The sequence below is a fragment of the Falco punctatus genome (genome assembly GCF_963210335.1).
Source record: "Falco punctatus genome assembly, chromosome: 1".
In the NCBI taxonomy this organism is placed as follows: Eukaryota; Metazoa; Chordata; class Aves; order Falconiformes; family Falconidae; genus Falco; species Falco punctatus.
In genome coordinates, this window is record NC_137580.1 from 59367329 (window position 1) to 59387936 (window position 20608).

The 20608-nt window shown below is 38.0% G+C and overlaps 1 protein-coding gene across 2 annotated transcripts in view; it reads left to right on the forward strand.

Moving 5' to 3' along the window:
• Window positions 1–237: 237 nt before the first annotated feature.
• The window catches only part of TRMT9B (tRNA methyltransferase 9B (putative)), a 117284-nt gene continuing 96913 nt past the window's right edge, over window positions 238–20608 (forward strand). The window contains exons 1-2 of one of the 2 annotated variants that reach the window (XM_080385857.1): window positions 238–289; window positions 5971–6021. Coding sequence is in view for 1 of the 2 variants with exons in the window: in XM_080385856.1 (XP_080241982.1) it covers window positions 5945–6021 (77 nt within the window). In the remaining variant the exon portion in view is untranslated. Of the gene's footprint in view, window positions 290–5807; window positions 6022–20608 lie in introns of those variants that run through there. The other variant, XM_080385856.1, reaches the window with a different exon arrangement.

Sequence of the window (20608 nt, forward strand, 5' to 3'; positions counted from 1 at the left end):
TGGGGTGGGCGGGCGGGCGGGGCGGCCCGCGGGAGGAGGCCGGGCCGGCAGAGTGCCGCTCCCCCGGCGCCCCTCGCAGCCCGCCCGCTGCCCCGGCAGCCGAGCCCCGGGCGCTGCTCTCCCCGCGTCTCCAGCCCCGCGGCTGGCCGAGAGCGTGGCGCGGCGGTGCGGGGAGGGAGCGCCTCAGCGGGGCCGGGGGAGGAGGGTAGCTAGCCGGGGCAGAGGGACGGGCCCGCGGGCCCCGGGTTGGCTCCTGCGAGCGGCGCCGCTCTGAGGAGCGGCTGCTCTGGTGAGGGCGGCCGCGGGGGTCGGGCGTTAATGGCGTTGCCGGGGCGGGGTGGCGGGCGGGACGTGGGGGAGCAGCCGAGCGCGGAAGGACGGAGCTGCCGGGGCGGGGAGAGGGGTCTCTGGGGGGTCCCCCGGCACCCCGAGTGGGCGGGGCTCTGTGGTGGCCGCGGCCCCGCAGGGAGTCCCCCCTCGGCCGCCCGTGCAGGGGCTCGGTGCGCGCACTCGCCGCCGGCTGCTGGGGCTGGCCCTGCCCCTTCTGCGCGAGTTTTTTAGTGCAGGACCCGATATGATAAAAGTTATAAGATTCAGAAAGAGCTTGTTGTCCTTTGGGTTTATGCATTTCCCCCGCTTTTCTTGAACGTTTCCAGCGCTTCGTGTAGCGTGCCCGTGGGGGGCGGGGGGGGGGGAGTGGTGCCGTCGTTGCATGCACCGGCTGTGTGCGCTGTGCCCGAGCAGCCGGCTGGTGCACTAACATGTTTTCCACGTGTAAAATTGTGAGTCGAGTGCTTCTGAGGAAGTACCTGATCACTTTTACCTGAACAAAGTGGTAGTCACAGTGCATTTTCATGGGAAAATGCTTAGGGTTTCCAGACATATGTCAGCCTCTAATGAAAGCTTAACATCTGTTGCATAAGTGCTATGTATTTGCAGTTGCTACGATGCTTTTTTTTTTTTTAAGATAGAAGGCTGTCATAAATCCAGAAGTCTCATAAATGTAGCAGTTCCTCTAAAACCTTCCAGGCAAGGCTTACACATCAGAAAAAATAATTTATGGCTATATTTGTCTTCAGCTGTATTTCATGTATAACAAACTGCAGGAAGATAGTTAAGGTTGCTAAGAGGCTATAGGCAAAGTTGCTGTGACTGGAAGTAACCAGACACATCTGGATTTACATCCAGGTGTTTTGTCTGAACTCGGCCACTCTAAACTGCATCCTTTGCCTTTACAGTGTCTTTCAAGTTCCTAAAGTCGAAGATGTTATGGTAATTGAAATATGAGGGAGAACATGGGTGTATTTCAGATGTGGATAGGAAAGATAGTCTATCGGAGTAATTCATTAAAAAATGGAGTGAGATAGGAAATTACAGTCTAAGGAAAGATCAAAGTAAGAGAGATACCTGTGGTGTGAACTTGAATGGTGATGGGATGAAGTGAAATGCTTTGAATTATTATGAATGGTTTTAATAGGTTATGGATTCTGTTTTAGATACGTCAAGTGTAAGTTGACTGCACAAAGTATCAGGGAGATAAACAGACAATTTGGACAATAGTAAAACTCTGAAAGGAGAACTGTGGACCATCATGAAAGAGAACAGTAGTTTGTTATGCATTTCAGATTAGATTGCCTATGGAAATGGAGAAGAAAAATTAAACAGGACAAAGTTCAAGGGCTTGTGAGACTTCCTTAAAAAGCTGGAGTTAGGATAATAAGGTTGTCCTCTGCAGGAACAGTTAAAACCAGCTAGAAGTGAAAACCTATTTCCACCATTGCCACTTCCAACGATTCCTAAGACTAGATGTATTTTAGCATTTATACTGATGATTCAAGCAATATTGGCAGCTACAGTCAGCTATCTTTCATAATTCCCAATATACAGGAACAAAATACTCTTGACTTTGGCAGCCTTGGGGTCTTGAGCTGAAGAGTTGAGTTTTTTCCCATCATCTTTCACTTAAAAACAATTAAAAACAGTTGAAGGGAGTTTGGGATAGGATGGATGTTTAGGTGGGTAGGGAGCCTGACATACTGTGTTGCTTGTACCAGTTGTAGAAATCTGTTTAGTTAGTCCTTCAGAGTTTGCTCATTCTGCTAGCAAAACTTACTGTCACTGTAACCCATCACTGTCTCCTGATGGTTGTGATACATGCTGTTCTCTGCATTCACAGTTGCCTTTATTGTCCTGTCTCCTGGAAACAGGGCTCTTGTACATAAAGAAAAAAAATTGTCTAGGTTCAGGTACACAGAAGATTTATTTTTGCTTAAGTTTGTTCTGTGTGGTTGTAGAAAGTTGTTAGAAGTTCATTAGATTAATGATACAGACTTCCAGTTTGCTCTTAAATAAATGTCAGAAGTATGCTGCAAGAATAGAGGGAGTCCTCTGGCTATCGAGTGATTTTGGAACCTGGCATGCTACAGCTGGGTTCAAGAAGAACATAGGGAAGTTCACAGGAAAGAATCTATTGCATAAAAAGAATCATTTTTGCATCAGGAAGCCCCCAGACAGATCTCTGGAATCTGAGAGACTATCTGGGGAGAAATCTGACTGTATTTTCACCTCATCCTTATTCTGTAGACATTAATTTTTATCACCATTGGAAATACTCAGCATAGTTGGACCTTGGTATTATCCAGTGTGGTCATTCCTGTATCTTTAAGCTACAGTTGATTCTTCAAGCTTTGTTTTTTGTGTATTGTTTCACCTTTGTCATATTTAACTAAACAAGAAAAAGTACAACTTTGTAATCTGTCACTGTGTTACTATCAGAATGTGGTAGTTATGTAAGGAGGGGGCAGGGAAGATACGCAACTTTTTATTAGCTTAGATAACATGCACAGCTCCACCACCACTCCATTAAAAATAGCGTGCACAAAAATCTGTTTGGTTTGGGGTTTTTTCCTCTTATAGGGTCAGACAAGAGATACTGTAAAACAAAACCAAACCATGCCATTGTGCAGTTCATGTGGGCCATTTTAAGAAGGACTTGAGGGATTGTCCTTTCTCTTCCTACTATAGCACAGTATTTTACAGCTGCTTATGTACTTCTTGGTTGTCCTTGTTCGGGAAGGTACCTACAAAGTATTATGCCTTCAGTACAGCGAGGTAGAAGTACATTCCTTTCTTATGTTTTTTTAGCTGTTGATTTGATGTTTCTGTAAGCAATTCCTTGTACAAGTAGTGTGTGCAACCCAATTAAACATGATATGATGACAAAACAGTTTTAAGTTGTATTTGACCCTGCTTTAGGTAAATTGTACCAAATTATTCTCATGTAAGATCTTCAGAAATCAACAGCAGTATAAACAAAATGAAGCAAAACCAACCCAGGCTAAGGGAACAAGAACTGACAGGCAGTGGACCTAAAAATTAATACCTGCATATGGAAAATCTGGAGCTGAGTCCCATTTTTCCAGTCTGTCTTGACATATATCCCAAGAAAAAGTAGTTAACCCAAAGAAAGTAGTTGTATTCTAAGAAAAATGTGGTAATGGATTTCTGGCTGTTTTCCCTCTTCTTTAACGGTAGCTAGCTAGCTATCCAGCTGTTGTTAACGTTTTGCCAAGATGTGTAGCAAAGACAGAATAAAATGAATTGGATAAAGATTAGACTAGGCAAGTAAGAGTCATACTCTAAATAAATAACAAGAAGGTATAATGTTCCTAAGAGCTAACTGTTCTACTGTTAACATGTTTTCTTCTAAAAAACAAACCCAAACAAAAAAAAAAAAACCCAAAACCATTAAAAAGGAAATTTCAAACCACATTAAAAAAACCCAGTTCTTGAATGGCTTTTGGAGACCTTAGCTGCTGATGTTTGAGTCACTTCAGCCCTAGCTAAGAAATAATGAAAGCTCAGAACCAACTTGGTTTTGTTTCAGTTTGTTCTTTGTTGCTTAGTAGGCTTTTGGGGCTTTAGTGAGATAGTTCCGGCAGGGAGACTTTTAAATGGAAAAATTCTCAGCATCACTGCAATAAAACAAACACTAACCTTTGTTTGTGCAACACAGTGTTGGGCAGAAGTTGGCTTTGAGTCATTTTTTGGGGGGTATGAGAGGCCACAAAGCTGCATTTTCAGCTTGATCTCAAAAGTTAGTTAAGGTGAGCTGAACAGGGTTAGACTGCTACCACTAGCTCTGGCGTTTTTGTACAGCACTGCAGTAGGGGTTTTCCAAGGGATCTTAATTCCCTTTGGGAAAATTGGAGCTGTGAGTTCTCCGTACTTTTGAAATAAGGCCCTCAGTGAATTATTTAATTATGTATGCACTAGTGAGTATTAAAAAAAACTAACCACACATAGGATAAACAGTTAACTACATGTTAGAAAGGTAAAGATCTCATTAAAAATAAAAAGGGAGGCAAAGCATAATAGGATCTAAAATACTTAACCAGGTAGAGTAAGGAGAGAGAGAGAGTTTATTGGCTAGATCCGATAAAGGACTTAAATACCTAAAGCAGGATTTAGGGAGAATTCAGGTGCCTAAGTCCAAAAATGCAATCTGAGAAATCTCACACAGCTGCTGCCTAACCCAGGAGATGCCTAAAATCAGAAGGATCTTTCTTGATTTTAACTTTTATCTCTTGAGTGTGCAGCAGCTAGAGCAGTTTAGCACCTGTTTCCCATTCAGCCATTTACAATCCTCAGCTTGCGTCCAAGGGCTCGATTTTGTCAGTATTCTCAGGCCACGCATTCATATTCAGAGAATCTTGGTTTGGTGTAGCTGCTTGCATTTAACATGAACGATGGGGAGATTGAATAGCCTTTTATTTAACAACCTATCTGTTAGATTACTGATATAAGAGCTGGAAGATTCAGTTTGGCTCTGTTTGAGTGTTCAAACCCATCTCCTCCCTCCAAGTAATCTGTCTTAAAAGAGTGACTGCATGAATTTAAATTATCTTGGGAGAATGAATTAGAGATGAGGATGTGTCACTCCCTGCTGAATGCCTTGTTCCTTGGGATAAATCTCACATATCATTTCTATTCCTACAGACTACAGAATTCTTTGCTTCAGTGGCACAATTTTAACAGGAATGGAGCAGTTGCCTTTGTTTTCAATAGCTCTGTCTCTTGCTGGGTAGGATCACTTTTCTGCCATATGTTGGCTTGAATCTTTTTTGTTTTAGGGAGATACACAGCAACAATAGGTTACTAAATGGAAGGTGTTTGTTTTCTGGCTTCCATCTGTTATCTTGGCTGTGATTTAACAGAATACAGCAAGTCCTGCTCCATTTTTTTAACAGAACGGTAATTAGATCCTACAGTTAAGAGAGGACTCTAGGCTGTGAATTTTAAGCACACTGTGGTGTCTGTGTCTTGGCCTGAGTTAAGTTTCTAAGGGGTTGCAGTAACACTGCTGCCTTTCTTGCAGACTAGCATTAGACAACTGTGGTGCCTCAGGACAGTACCAAACTTCATCATATATACTGTATAGCATATGCAGGTATTTCATGTGGACTTCTAGATTCTTTGTTGGGAAAGGAAAAACAGAAAACTGAAAAACAGTTTGCCATAATGTAATTTTAAGCGTCCACTTAACTTGTTCCTTTGCTTGTACCAGGACTGAATGTATCCCCTTCTAAAAAGCTACACAGTTGTCACACTTAATATTCTCATGTTTGGATATATATGAGTATGTTTGTATGGATATTAATATGAACTGCCATTAATGAGTGAGGTTTGGTAAATCTGACAATTATACTTTGGCGTTGTGGAAATACATAGATTGTCCTGGAAACACCAATGAGTGGAGTCACTAATTTCCCTGTTTTCGTATTAATTGTATTTTTTTTCTTTTCCCATATATGATGATATGTGGTTGTGCATTCTAAAATATATCTGAATGTTTCTACATGTGCAGTATGACAAACTTAAAAATCAGGAAGGTTTTATTTTGAATTTCTCCAGCTTAAAAAAGTAATTTAGCTCCAGATATGACATGAGTCATATTTGTCTTTTCTTTAGGAAGAGAATCCTTGGATTGATTGGACTACTTCCTTCTGCCATTGTTGCCTGGTAGGAGAGTCACACATAATCTACAGATTTATGAAATAGCTAAATGTTCAGTGGAATATTTGTCGTATTGATATGTTGTAATTATTCAAATAGTAATACACTTTACAGCATGAAATTCTAAATTTAAAGAGATAGAGAGCTCTGAATAGTCATTTATTCTTGAAGTTAAAGCTCTTAGTACAGGACTGTAATTGAATGATGAACAAAAAGCAGAATAATAGCCAAGCAAGTACTAAAAAGTCATTAAAGATGAATTTTTTTTAATAAAAATTGCTCACTAAGAAAGTGTGCAGAAAGCAAATAACACAGAATTCTTTTCAGTTTATCAGGTTGTTTTTCTTCAGTTGAAAGTTGTTGACTAACAGTTGTGTTGCGTATACAATTTTTTTTTCTGGGTGTTAATGTATTCACATTAAAGAAAAAGCACAAGCTGATTATTTTTAAAAGAAGGTATAGAAAAAGATAAAGATTGAGATGCGGTCTGTGTTCTAATTTGATATTTAAAGAACAATCTATTTTTGGTATTTTTATGTACTCTGTAATATTTTCTAGTATGTTCCCTAATATGTATTTATAAAATCTCATATATCCCTTGCTCTCAAGTTGGACATTTTGCATCTACTTATGATCATCCTCTGAGATAAACTATATCAAGATATATTAAGTTTTGGATATATTTTGCCAAATAGAATTCTCTCTTAATTTTTGATGATTGCTGTTCATTCTTAGACAATTAAAAAAGGGGGGGGGGAATCACAACCATTACATCATATTTGCATTAAAAGTGTGTCTGTATTGTAAATCTAAATCTTAAACCAAGGGGCAAGGAAGGAAAAAAGCTTATTACGCTTGGTAAAAACCTTTCTTTTCTGGGTAGTCAATAATAAAAGTGGAATTAAATTCAGAGTTTGAGTTAATTAAAATACATTTTAATAAATGCATATAGAAGTCAGATGATGCTTTGCAGCCTACTTAGGGTAGTGGTGAGGAAAAAAGATTGTTACTACTGGACTGGACTTCAGGCTGGAACGAGGTATAATACTATTGACTATGTTTAAGTGCCTTTGCCTACAACCAGAGAGTGTGCATCAGTGCTGCTAGTACTAGATAAATCACAGCGTTTCCACATAACTAATGATAAAGTTACCAGCCTTTAAAAAACTAAAAGGACCTCGATATAGTTAAAAAAAATTTGGATTTGCTTATTCTTCTTAGATTAACTCTTTAGGATTAGAGGAACAACACCTCCTTGTCTTAGGTATTTCTCATTCATAGAGTTCCTTAGAGTTTGTGTGTATATCTGCTTTTCCCTTATCTAATGAGGGTCCTTCCTTCAGAGGTTTTTAGAGTGCTGGGCAACTATTTCCCGCCAATGAGAACAGACAATACGTGAATTTTTTTCAAAGACTATGAGTAGTTCTCTTTACTAAATGTAGTGTTACGTGAAGAAAATTTGAGCTGGACAAAAAGTGATTACTTTTAAATTTAATCAAAGTGGCAGAAAACATTTATTTAATTAAATGGCCTAATTAACAATAATTTGCCTCTTAGCAGCAAGATGAAGGTTGCAGTTTATTCTGGCTATTCAGTATCCCCTTTCTACTTTGGTTCGTACCTATTTACTATTACTTGGATCTTGTTTGCTTTTTGAACATTAGTAGCATCACACAGCAGCAGCACATTGTACACTCACTATAGGCTGGGATACCACAGCCCCATCTTTTCAGCCTTTCCTACAAGCCTACTGCAGGAAATGTATGCCTTTGTATTGCTTCTGCCAAAGGCAGCAGATGACAGATCTGAATTTGGAGACCTTTAGTTTTTTCAGCAGCACATAGGATCATACAGGAGAGAAATGAGCACTCTCTAATTCTTCATTTTAGTATGAAGGTGTAAAGAATGTTCAGTGTTTCAGTCTCTCTCGTACCTTTCTCCTTCACCATATTTATACACAAGGTAAATGAGTATCTGGTCTTTGGCTGTTGTCCACAAATGATCTATGTAGAGACAAAAGAACACCTAATTTAGTATCATTTTCATTCCCCAAAAAACAATAAACCTCTTTTTTTCTCCAATGTATGTTGGACATAATTTGTCCATGCAGTGGTACAAAGTTTCAGTCATATGAGTCTAGGCTGATGACACGTTTTCACAGGTGGCTTTGTGGTAAGTAGCCCATCCAGAATGGATTCTGTATGTCTTACATGTGCTGTCTGTTTCATACTATATATAAGCATGACATTTTAGGGATCTTTAAAAATAAATAATACTATTAATAATAATATTACATTTTTAATTTAATAATTTTCATGTCCCTCAACTCCTAATTGTCCAGGAAGGGTTTCACAAGAGCTGAAAGACTGTGATAAGCCCATGCCTATGAGAGGGGGTTTTTAAATACATTTGATTTATCTTCTTACTTCTACCTATGATTTAAAAAATCATTATGCTTTAAGTGAACAGCTTATCCTGCTGTTTTTCAGGGGTTTGCTGGTAAACTGAATCTGTTTCAGGTTTGCATTCTGCTGGGCTGGTGTTGGTAGACTACCTGAGAGCCCCACCTCACACCTAGTTCATGCCTGTTCTTCACTGAAGAGCTGTGAAAGTGACAGCTATTGTTTTGCTTTGTGACACATCACAGAGACTTCTTGTTGCAGAGTACTTGGTTTGTGTCCTGGGGCTCTCAGCTGTGGAGATTTGATGAAGGGCTCACTGTGTCAAGTTTCCTAGCTCCTGTAATATTTCATCCTCCTGCTGGTACTGCTTTAACACCCCAATTCCTGGCCATAAATCTAAACCAGAAGTTAACTATGTAAACTAGATGTAGGTATTTATTATTAATTGTAGAAGGTGCAACATGTTTTTCTTTACTGTATTTAAATGTTTAAACTGAAAGAGCATAGATGTAGATTCAGTATTAGGAAGAAATTCTTTCCTGTGAGGGTGGTGAGACACTGGAACAGGTTGCCCAGAGAAGTTGTGGATGCCCCATCCCTGGCAGTGTTCCAGGCCAGGCTGGATGGGGCTCTGAGCAGCCTGGTCGAGTGGAAGGTGTCCCTGCCTGTGGCAAGGGGTTTGGAACTGGATGATCTTTAAGGTCCCTAAGGTCCCTTGTAACCCAAACCATCCTATGATGTATTTTAAAACAAAACAAAACAAAAAACCCAAACAATCCCACAAACTTTCTGAGACGTTTTTTGGTACCTGGGTTATCTTGATTAAAAAAAACCCAACAAAGCAAACAAAAAAAAAACCAACAGTGAGTGGAATACTCTGATGTTTGTAGTACTAACCCCTGGGGGCCAACAGGCTGTCAGAATTCTTAAGTTCTGCAACATCATTAACAAAATTAATGGTCAGGCCAGTTCCGAGCTTAAAAGCAGGTTATACTGATTGTAGGGCTGATTCGTATCTTAAGCAGAGTAGCTAAGTAAACTGCTAGAGTTAAGTAAACAATAATATATCAGAATGAAAGGTTTCCAAATAAACTGTATGTTGATAAATTACAGCATATCGGAGTCCACGTCAAAAATGGTGAAATGTGAGCAAAGAAAGTGGCAGCCTGTAATCTGATTTATCCAGATGACTGTCATTGAAAAAAGCTTACACTGTAAGAGAAATATCAGGTATTTCAAGAGGGAAATTGAAGTAGAATAAATAATTACTGGAAAGGAGGTGGAAGCAAAAGGGAAGGTAGTTCATTTGCATTTTCCAGTGACATACTGCAAATCTCAGATTACATTTACAGTACTAGGACTGAGACATCCCTCTTCTCACTGAAATCACCTCCTTCCAGATGGTGTAAAGCTGGCAAGTCATGGATGTGACTACTTTACTACTTTCTGGTTGTCATGTAAAGCAAAATATAGGTTGTACCATAGCTCAGATTTCCTTGCATGCACAGTGTCCTTCCTTTCCTGCCTCAGACAAGATTATGAATGATAACAAGCATGAGTAAATCTGAAACAAATCTTCAGTCTTGGTACTGCTTCCTTTTGAGGCAATGACTACTTTTCTGAAGATCTCAACAGAAAGCCATAATGCTTTTATCAGTTCTTACTGCAAATAAGTTTCTCCCCAGAATGACTGTTTTAAGAAATCTTGCTTTAAAATCATAATTTTAATGTGATGTATGTAAGAGCTAACAATGCCTATAGAAAGATTGATCATTGTTTTTAAGTAAGCACTTGTACAATGTCGTTGTCTTGGATATTCTGGTCAGTTGATTTTTTTGAAAAATCTGGTTTTCAGAATACTGGGTTTTAGCTTTTGTTTCCACTGTGTACTTCATTCCTACAATTCTCATGTCATTATCCTATTAAATCAAAATATACACATGAAAATATGTGTATGTACCTGTGAACAAAGACTTTACAACCTTTTTTAAAATAGTTTGCATTAGCTTCTGTAAAGCTAGTGTTTTCTGAAACAAAAACAAAGTAGAGTTTTAAGTGAAGAGAGTAATAAGTGCTATTAAATGTAAAAAAGAAAAAAATACTACTTTTGCCCCTGTTTTTACTTGTGTCTGTAAAAGTGCTACAGTGTGCTTTTCTGCATTCCAAAAATTTCAGTAGTTTATCTTCCGCGTGAACAGCGTGCTGTGTAGGTCCTAGTTGAGAAAGGCTTTACCCCCTTTTGGTTGCTCGAGCTATTATAGCTTTTCTTGCAAGTGAACAGCTCGATTCCTCATTTCTACTGTCAAACAGAAAGGATGTGCACAGCAGAGCTCCTTGCTGCACCTTTTAGATAAAGGGAGGGACAGGCAGGTGGTGGAGTCACTGGTACCGAGTGGGAGCTGCGGGTTGCAGTGAGCTGGGTCGGTTTATCCTGTGGCCAAGGGATATGTGCCACACTACACAGGGCTGAAGGGCAAACTGGGTGGGCAGCACAGGCCTGCTGCACCTACTCAGGGTAACTGCTTTATGGGTCACTAGTTCCTTGATGTACGATGGATTTCTTCCTGATCAGGATTACTACTGCATATTACAGGTTAAAGGAAAGAAAAGGATCTTTTGAATGGCTTGTATTGTGTATGAGCTTCCCTCCAAAGAAATCAGCATTAATTTCATTAGTATTACCTGTGTTCCTGCTTTAGCCCATATTGGAAACTGCCAGCACCACACTATCAAAGTGTACATATTGCTTTGGGAGGCCACTGCTATTTCTCCTGAAGCAGAGACACTATCTTGTAGTTCTGTTACTTGGCTTTTGGAGCTAGGAGCACGCCCTATGAAGAAGTCTTTGAAGGTGCTCAAGAAAAATGAAAAATTGTGAAGCAAATTTATGATACTTAAAAAAAAATTCCATTGTTATTTTTGAAAGGTGTTAGGTAGTACTGAATGAGGTTAAGAAGTTTTTTTCCTAAAGCAGTGTCAAATTTCTTTTCTTCTTTCATTCCGCATAGAACAAAAGTTAATCTTTTAATTTTTGCTCACTCAGTTAAGATACAGATGGACACATAAACACACATCCCTAAAATTGGATTTTTAAAATTTATTGTATGTTTTTTAACAAGTGACCTAACATGCTTTATTTCATGTAAATTCAACTCTCAGCATTTTCTGTTTTAGGTCAGTACCACATGGGAATTTTAGAGGGGCTTGATGTGCCTGTTCTGCTGTACAAGCTAGATTCTCTGGCCAGAACTTACTTCTCACAATACAGAAGAAAATTCACAGCTCTCCAGGCAGATGCTGTCTTCCTGCATGCTTGACCTTAGAAGGAATGAACGTTTGAATTCCTGCTTAACTTGGTAAATGTGCTGAGTTGGAGATACATTCAGATTCAGTGTGTAATAAACTAGTTGGAAACAATGTTTCAGATGAGATGGAGGAAACAAAATACCATAGTTTGAAATTACATTTAGTTTTCCCACTAGAAAACTGGCAGTTAACAACTGCATTATTTATCAAAAAATCTTTCAAGCAAGAAACTGAAGTCAGCTCTATTTGCACAAAACTAATGGTCTAAGATTTTAAACAATTTTCTAATTACTTCCCATCACACATAATGTATTGCAGAAGCAATAAATGTTTGAATGTAAAAGAACTGTATTTTTGGAAAGTGAAGATAAAGACAAAAATAGAGATTGCTGACTTTCCAAATAATTATTTGGTAGTGAAGCTTTTAAAACGGTATTTTTTTTATTGAGGAGATTCGGTTTTCAGTGTAACAGTGTAGCTACTGAAAACAACAAAAATGATAAATATTTTTTAGTAACAGGGAGCAACACCTCCATTTTTTAACTGTTTTCATTCCTTTATACGTAACTTTTCACTTAGGCAGGAACTTTAATAAATAACTGCAACTTTATATTTAAATCCTTTTGGTTTGTCATCAGAGTTTGAATTTCTTGAGTACCACAGGGCAGTTTCTGTATAATCCCACAGAAGGCAGCGGAGTTCTGGGTCACCAAAGCTTCGTTCATATGAGAGATTGTGGGCATTTCAGGCATTAGGCAATATGGAGTCCCTTGTATTCACACAGAAAAGTACTACTGCAGTTGTACTTGCTTTTAAGCAGCTGACTTTTTGCCCTTTCTCCATCCTTTGGTGGCCTTCAGTTGGGTTGTGTCAGAGCAGTATGGGTCATGGCAGCAACAGGAGTCCCTGTGCACTGTTTTGTTCTTCTTGCTCTCCTCTTACCTCACCATTGTATGTGCACAAGTGCTAGAACAATGAAATGCCTGGTGCAGCCACAAACTACCAGTTGCTTTTGCACTAGAGAAATTTCCACTGAAGGCTGTCTTTGGGCATAGGCAAAGGAAGCAGATGCCAAGGATATTAGGCTTCTGGGAGCAGTTGCTGTCTATTCCATCTGTGCCAGAGCTGCAGCACTGTGTACAGCCTGTAGTGCCTTCCTTTCGCTGCTTTGCTGACATTAAGGGGGGGAAAGTGTTGGAAAGCACAGAATAATTGCTGTGGAGTTGTCAGTGGCTCTTCCCAGCCATTAATTTCATGCTATCCTCCTTTTCCTCCTACTTAATGGCTTATGCAGCTACAGAAGTAAAACTTGTTTTCTAAGAAATTGCTCTGACTTTCTAGGCACAGCTCATTTCTTCACCCACCCTCCACCTCTTACATATGACAAGTTCTTTCTGGTTTCTGGAACCTCAAGTGGTATGGAAGTGTTACAAGATAGATTTGGTTTTTTAGGGAAGAACTGCTTGCAAAAGTAATAGTAGGAAGTGCTTACGTAGGAGTATGGTGGGAATTTAAATTTGCTCTGACACAGTAGCGATTGACAGTGAATGATGTTTTGAGTGATCTTTTGTATTGCTAAAGTGGAGTTACACTGTTTTTGCAACAGTGGAGATTTCCAAATACTCCCCCAATATATGTACAACTACAAGGTGTCACCGCTGCAAAGAAGTGACAGAACGAGAGGCAATGGGCACAAACTGAAACATAAAAAATGTTTAATGTGAGGGTGGTCAAACTCTGGAATGACTTGCCCAGAGAGCTTGTGAAGTCTTCATCCTTGGAAATACAGAAAACCTGAATGCATATGGCCTGAACAACCTGCTCCAGTTTACCTTCCTTTGAACAGAGGGTGGACCAAAGGCCTCCAGCGGTCCCTTCCAGTCTTGACCGATCTGTTATTCTCTTGTTATAAGAAAAGCATGCAGTAATCCTTTTTAAAGTGAAGTGGTGATTCCCTGGAGTATTGTTCTGGCTTCCCACAATTTGTGGTTCAGAGGGTACATTCTGTTGTCACTTTGATGACCTTTAATTATTACAAAGGATGTAAGTGAAAATTACACATGAAAAAAAAGACACCAAAATCATTGCTAATTAATAGCTCCAGTTGTATAGTCATTAATTAGAAACATTTTGAGTAGTAATGAGAGAGATTTTGGTTTCTTTGAAGTCTGTAGTTAAAACTTCCATTGACTTCATGGAGCTAGGAGTTTGACACATTACATTTTGTATTTGACGTAAAATATGAACTGAAGCAAAGTGAGCAGGTTAGTTATATATTTAAATGTTCTATAAAACCAAAACCTATTATAATAGGAGGTCTGAGTTGCTTCTGCCTCTAACCGTCAAGCAGCTATCTGCGGTCTGCTCTTTGTACAGTCTCGTAATTGCTGTGCACCAGCTATGTGCATTACTTGCTGGCATGGTGATCTGTCTGTTTGGCAGGAAGGGAAAGCTGGGAAGCTTCATTATTCTGTAGAAAGGCTTTTAAATGTGTAGAAGCAGCCTGGGAGTGCACAGTTGAGGAATGGGCTCTTTTATATGACAAGCCGCACTTTGTACTTGGCTGTACAAAGAAATCTCTTGATTTTTTGATGTTTGAGAGTGGAAAATACTATTCTCCTGTTTAAGAAATGAAACTGTATGTCTCCCAAGCAAGCATATAAGTAATAGAATAAATGTATTTTCTCACCAAAGGGATAGTTTCAGGAAAAGAGGATTAAAATTCTTGGAAAATCAGCGAGGCAGCTACAAGTGTCAGGTGATTGTATGGCCTTATGTAAGTGCAGTGTTTGGTGTCTAGCCAAGTATTTCTAAAACTTATAGGGCAACTTCTGTTCACATTTAGGCCAGCATAAATCTGAAAGCACTTCAAAAATAATCAGAGAGCAGTGTTTGCTTCTATGTTAGAGGTTTTTTTTGAAAAGAGAAAAAGTCTGTATCAAGTTTCTTTACTACAGGGAATTCCTAAAGGGGATGTTGTAGTTAAAACAGAGGCTTGTGGGAACTGAATTTTATTCCTGCCTTCCTTGTAGATCTCCTGTGCTGTTTGGGGCAAGCCATCCTTGTCGCTCCGTTTCTGTCTGAACCACACCAAAAGTATTGTGATATTCAAACAATATAGTGTGTGGGTGTTTGGTGGGTACATTAGCTATTTGTTGTATGGCAGTATGTTAAAATAATTTTGTTTGTTATTGTTTTTGTTTCATAGAGGAAAAACTAGTTGAAACTAATAAGGAAAAAACCTTTTAAAGTGAGGGTTTTTAAAAAAAAATTACACCCTTTTAGTCTAGCAGTGCAGGTGGTAATAAGCTGCTTCTGAAGTGAGCCTATCTTAAGTAACTTTTATTGTTTGGTAGATTTTTAGTGTGTAATAATCTTTCAAAGGCTGGTTGTTTTTTTTTCCAAGGTAGCATCCAGAATGCAAATTGTGTTTCATAATGTTATTTTTCTTGTACATCCACTCTTTTTTATCTCATGCTTAGTTTTTGTGCAGTTTGTATCACATTACTTTTTCACTTCAGGTTTGAAATATCTTTAAACTTGGTGAAAGACATAGTACCGTAGAATAATTCTCTTTGACTTATGCAATCCTTCAGGTATTTAGAATTAGAAAATCAATATCTTACATTGGTAGAGCATTGCTTGAAGTGCTGGAGACGACTGGCTAAATCTGGTGAGTACTAATTGGGTAGAATTTGTCAGTCTATCAATCAGTCAGTCTTACAGATTTTCCTGATCACATGCTGAACATAAACAAAGCAAGAAAGTAGTTCCATTGAGTTCAAGAATTGTCTTCGGAATGATGCTTCTTTCAAAAGAGATTTATGAACTGATGTTCAAACAGAAGCATAAAATATTTCCAGATGACAACAGGATGAAAGATGTCAGAGAGATCTCAGGAAAGGAAGTCAGAATAGGCAAGAATGTATTTGGAAATGTGTTAGCTTTTACTGAAAGTGCAGATTTGGACATCAGAGAAGTCCTGGAATGCCTGTCAGGCTGTATTCTCTGTCTCCTCTAGGCTTTTAGCACTGTAGTTGCCCACCAGGCAGTATCAGATGAATCATTATGAAAACCAAGTAAGACAACTTTACTGGAGGGAAGGAATACAGAATATGAACCCTTGCTGAAACAGTCCAAGCGCCATCTGTATGTTTTTTCTGATGAATGGCATTATCGTATCTTTCTGTGCCAAATGAGTAGACTATTTTCACCACACAAATACTGTCTACTCCAGCACATGTTACATGCAAACTACCGAGCACAAATTTCAGGGTGATCTTTTCAATGTGAATTCACTCCGTCAGTTGGAAACCTATCTAGCAAGTTCTGGTTAGAAAACTAGTGCCAAAAGAATTGTAGGCCTGTGATGAATGATTGGGTCATCACAACCCCACAGCTTTCCAGGAACTTATAAAACACAACTGCGCTGATCACTGCCAAATTAGTAAGTATATATTAGCAATCAGTTGACTCACAGATAGATGTACAAGCTCAAAATGTGTAACAAAGAAAAGAATGATGGCAAATAGGAGGATGGTATGCAAGAGCATTTCAGTGAAGAACTGGAAGAGAATAAAGAAAAGAATTAAGATGTTGAGGTATCCTCTAGTGCTTTACAGGGACCATATAGTTCATCTAACCTGGTTTCGGTAAGGAAAATAACGCTATTGGTTTATATTCTATTTTATTAATATGAATATGTGTTCTGTACTTGTAGTAAGAACTAGTTTTAATCAATACATAATATTTATAAAACAAACATTGTTTCGTAACAAAATAATTAGCTTAGCAAAACTGTCCCTCAAATAAGCTTTTGATATTCACAAAGCCTAGAGATCTTTTTTCTTACGTAGTATTGACTAGCTCAGATGAAGCAACTTCCAGGATCTTAAATTTTGGCTCATTGGGTGGTCTTTCTTTGCACAGTCTGTCTTCCCATATAATAAAGCCTGCTCACAGATTTCCTAAAGCCTCTGTGCAAATCCACAATTTCTGCCAGCTCATGTTTATGCCATGATAATGTGGGTTTAGTGGAATAATGTTAGTAAAGGACCAAAGGCTGCCTGAGTGAAGCTCTGTGGAAAGAGAAAAGTTACAGAAAAACTTCAACTTTACATATCCATTAAGGAAAACTAATTTGCAGCAACAGAATATAAATACAGTCAGAGTGCATGTTATGAGTATATAAGGGAAACAAAATGACATGTTTGACAGGTATCCTTCCTGGTTTTGGTGCTGTTTAGTGTTTCTTGTTGTTCTGTCTCACACAGGCCTGTTCAGTACTAAATACTTCCAAAACCAGAGGGTATCAAATGGTGTTAATACATGCCCTCTTCATAAAACTAAGCACAGCATTGAAAAATGCCGCCATTACAGAGCAATAAAAGTAAGATTTACCATGAATACCTCCATTATACAGCTTTCAGCAGTAGTACAAAAGGACTTTCTGAAACTATGCTGGTATGACCTCCGTCTTTGAAGACACAGCTAGGATTTTGCTTACATTTTTAACAGTACATACTGCCAACTGTTGATGAAAAGTTACACTTCTTTTTATTATTTGTTTATGTAAGATGTATATTTATCTTGCATTCTGTGTGCACCTTTTGTCTCAAGATATATTTAGTAAATCATTTATGAATCACTGGAGGTTTTTAGCCCCCACTTTTGGGTGGACCAAACTGCTGTATATCAGCAACATGACTTTTTAGGGCAAGAAGTGCAATGTCTAGTTGAAATTGCAGTGCAAAGGTGAGAGACAAAAAATACACCTTTACATGAGATTCACCTTGACATTGGAATGGACATTTCTGCTCTCCCAAAAAATCATTAAAACTTATGAAAGGTGTTAGGACAAGAATCTTGGTCTCATCTCAAGACTGTTTGTTTCTGAAATACTATTTTATTAGAAATATTACACTCTGACACTGATGGAGTAGAGGCTCAGAGATTGCCTAATGAATTATTTACGTCACTTCCTGCTGCACCTTAGATTTACATGCCAGCTCCTTTAGTTGGGTATGTGATCAACTGTTTAACTCTGAGAAGAATAAATAAGCAAACAGGAAGATTACAAGGTGTAAATTTAAAATGTACAAAGAGTTTGAACACTTGAAATTTAATCCAATTTGGAATATTTCACCTTTATAACAAATAAAGCTAACACAATTAATTTTTTAGTATCTCAGGCTCATAAGGCGATGATTTGTGTCTTGAAGGGGAGAGATTTTTTTTTTTTTAGGCATTTCCTGATGCTATCAGCCAAACTCTTAAATGAGTTACTGAGTGGTTTCAGGGCTCAGTTATTGTACAGTTCTTCAGTGTTAATATATCACTCTTTCATCTGGAATGGAATTACCAAGAAAATTATTTCTCTTGATACTTTCTTGGAAGCAGTAATAATTTTTTGTGTCTTATGACATTTGAGTTCCATGATAGTTATTGAAATGTGTTTAATTTTTTTTAAGGTCTATAATAATTTCCACATCATTTCTTTGTTTGTCTTTCACAAGAACCTCTAATATTACCAGTAGCAGTTATGCTTCTCTGTGGCATTCTTTGCCCTATTAATTACCTCATTGGCTCTCCCTTGCCACAGGGGAATCACATTTTTCTTTCAAATTGTCCAGTCTTTAAAAATAAGTAAAATAAACTGGGATAAATTTGTTCAAATCTTTATTTATCCTTTCAAACCTGAACAAATAACTGTGTGCCCTAAACTTGTCTTTTTTTCAAACTATGTCGGGTGGTCTTGTAGAACATACTACTCGTCCCACAAACCTTACCTTACTTTCCTGCCAAGCAACCTGCATTCACCAAGGCTATGGTGTGACTAAAATACGGCTGAAGGAGGAATGTGTCTAAAAGCACTGGTGAGTCTTTAACAGTTGATTCTGATTCTTTGTTAAACCTGAGAGGTGAGTGGGAGGTTGCATGCATAACTCACTGCCATACTGTCATGGAATACAGAATGGGTCATCTTTGGTCCTGCAGTCCCTCTCTCTGCCATGCAAGGCTGTGCTCTACATTGAGTTGGCGTTCAGCTTTTGAGCTTTAAATGTCCCAGGATAAGAGTTGCAATCGGTTTCCTTCAGAAACTGTCCCTTAGCAAAGTCCAAACATGTAAGAAACTTTTTCCTGTTCTTCAGACTAAGAATTATCTACCTTATTTTTATTGAATTCCTATAGTTGTTTTCCTGACTACAATTCTAAATGTTATCTCTGCAAACATATATGAACTTGCTAGTTGTTGCTTAGTCAGTTACCTTCTGACAGCGTATTTAATGTCCAAAAAGTCAAAGGGAAAATCATATTTCATTAATTACTCTGCTTTTGCAAGTCATTTTCTGAAATAATTTTTGGTGAATTTTTTTTTTAAAACAGAAAGTCTTTGTAAGGCATAAAAGGCAGCAATAAGAATTCGTATTTTTAGTTTGTTGTAACTTCTGCGAACTGTCTACTGTATTGTTGACTCAGAGTAGCTTTCAGAGTAGAACTGGCTCTCAGCCATCATAATTACGTAAGATTTTTTTTAAAAAAATAAGCAATTTGTTGATCTTCAGTCCTCTGACTGCCTAGATTATCCTTATGATAACCTTTGTAGCCTTTGATTAAAAAGTGATGCACAGAAACAAGTCTGCCTGCTAACAAAGCTTAGTGACCTTGTACTGGAAATTAAAAAACATGGCTGATTACTTTTCAAACCAGAATAGTGAATTGTGTTACATCACTAAGAAGGTTGATACACAAAGGTAAACCAAAGCAAACCAAATAATTAAATAAGAAATCTTGAAATGCAGATTAATTAAGTTATGATACATGGTAGGTTTGTTAATTCATCAGAAAAGAATGTTGTTATTTTTTAACTTATTGAGCACGAGTCTGTTTATCACATGCCTCTATAAATAAGTGTCTTTGCAGATGTTTTCTCTTTGTTGAAAATACTTTTTGTCCCCTCAGGGCATGCTACAGAAATTAAAAACTCTGAATTTACTTGCTGATTACAGAAGACACTTAAGAGTACTGTGGCAGGCATAGCACTGGTGTAATTTCTTAATATCCATTTTAAAAACTATTTTCAGATTATTTCATTAGTATAGCACTGATATATTTTATCTGGCAAAACTTTTCAGTATAAATTTTAAGAACCATTTACACATTATTTCAGTAGTTCATTGATGCTGTGTCTGGTTAATAAAAAATGATTGGCTAATTTTCATTGATCGTGGTATCTCTGTTAATACAATAAATATAATGAGTTTCACTGACAGTTAAATTGTCTGGCTCACTTAGGCTAACTTTACTATTCTAATGAATTATTAATTATTTTCCTATCCTATCCATACTTCCTATATCTGCAACTCCCATTTCTTTCATAGTGTGGTTCAGATTGCAATTATTGTCTAACATCAAACAGCGTGTTGTCAGTGCTACCTCAGCACACCCATCTGTTAATGACTGTACAATTTCTTCCACAGACAAAATAAACATAATCACAAAACTATTTCTGAAGAGGTTTTGCAAAACTCTAAAGAGGGAAAGTTAGGTGAAAAATCAGGAGTTACTGGGGAAAAAAAGGAATTCTAAATTACAAATACTCCCATTTATTTTTTATTTCAGCCTGAGAGAATTCATTATTACTGTGTTTTACAGTGAAATACTGAGATCACTTGGAAACTTACCAATTAGTAAAGAATAACAACAGCTTTCATTTCAATGCCCTGTTTAAATGTGGTACCTGCAGAGTTCTCAGCAGTGAAATTTTGTTGTTTTTTTTTTTTTTTTTTAAATTAAAATGTTCAAATCTGGCTCTGCTGACTAAGCTCACACCTAGAGAGTTAAATATTACAAACCTAGAATGTCTTTGCTTTCCAGTCAAGGTT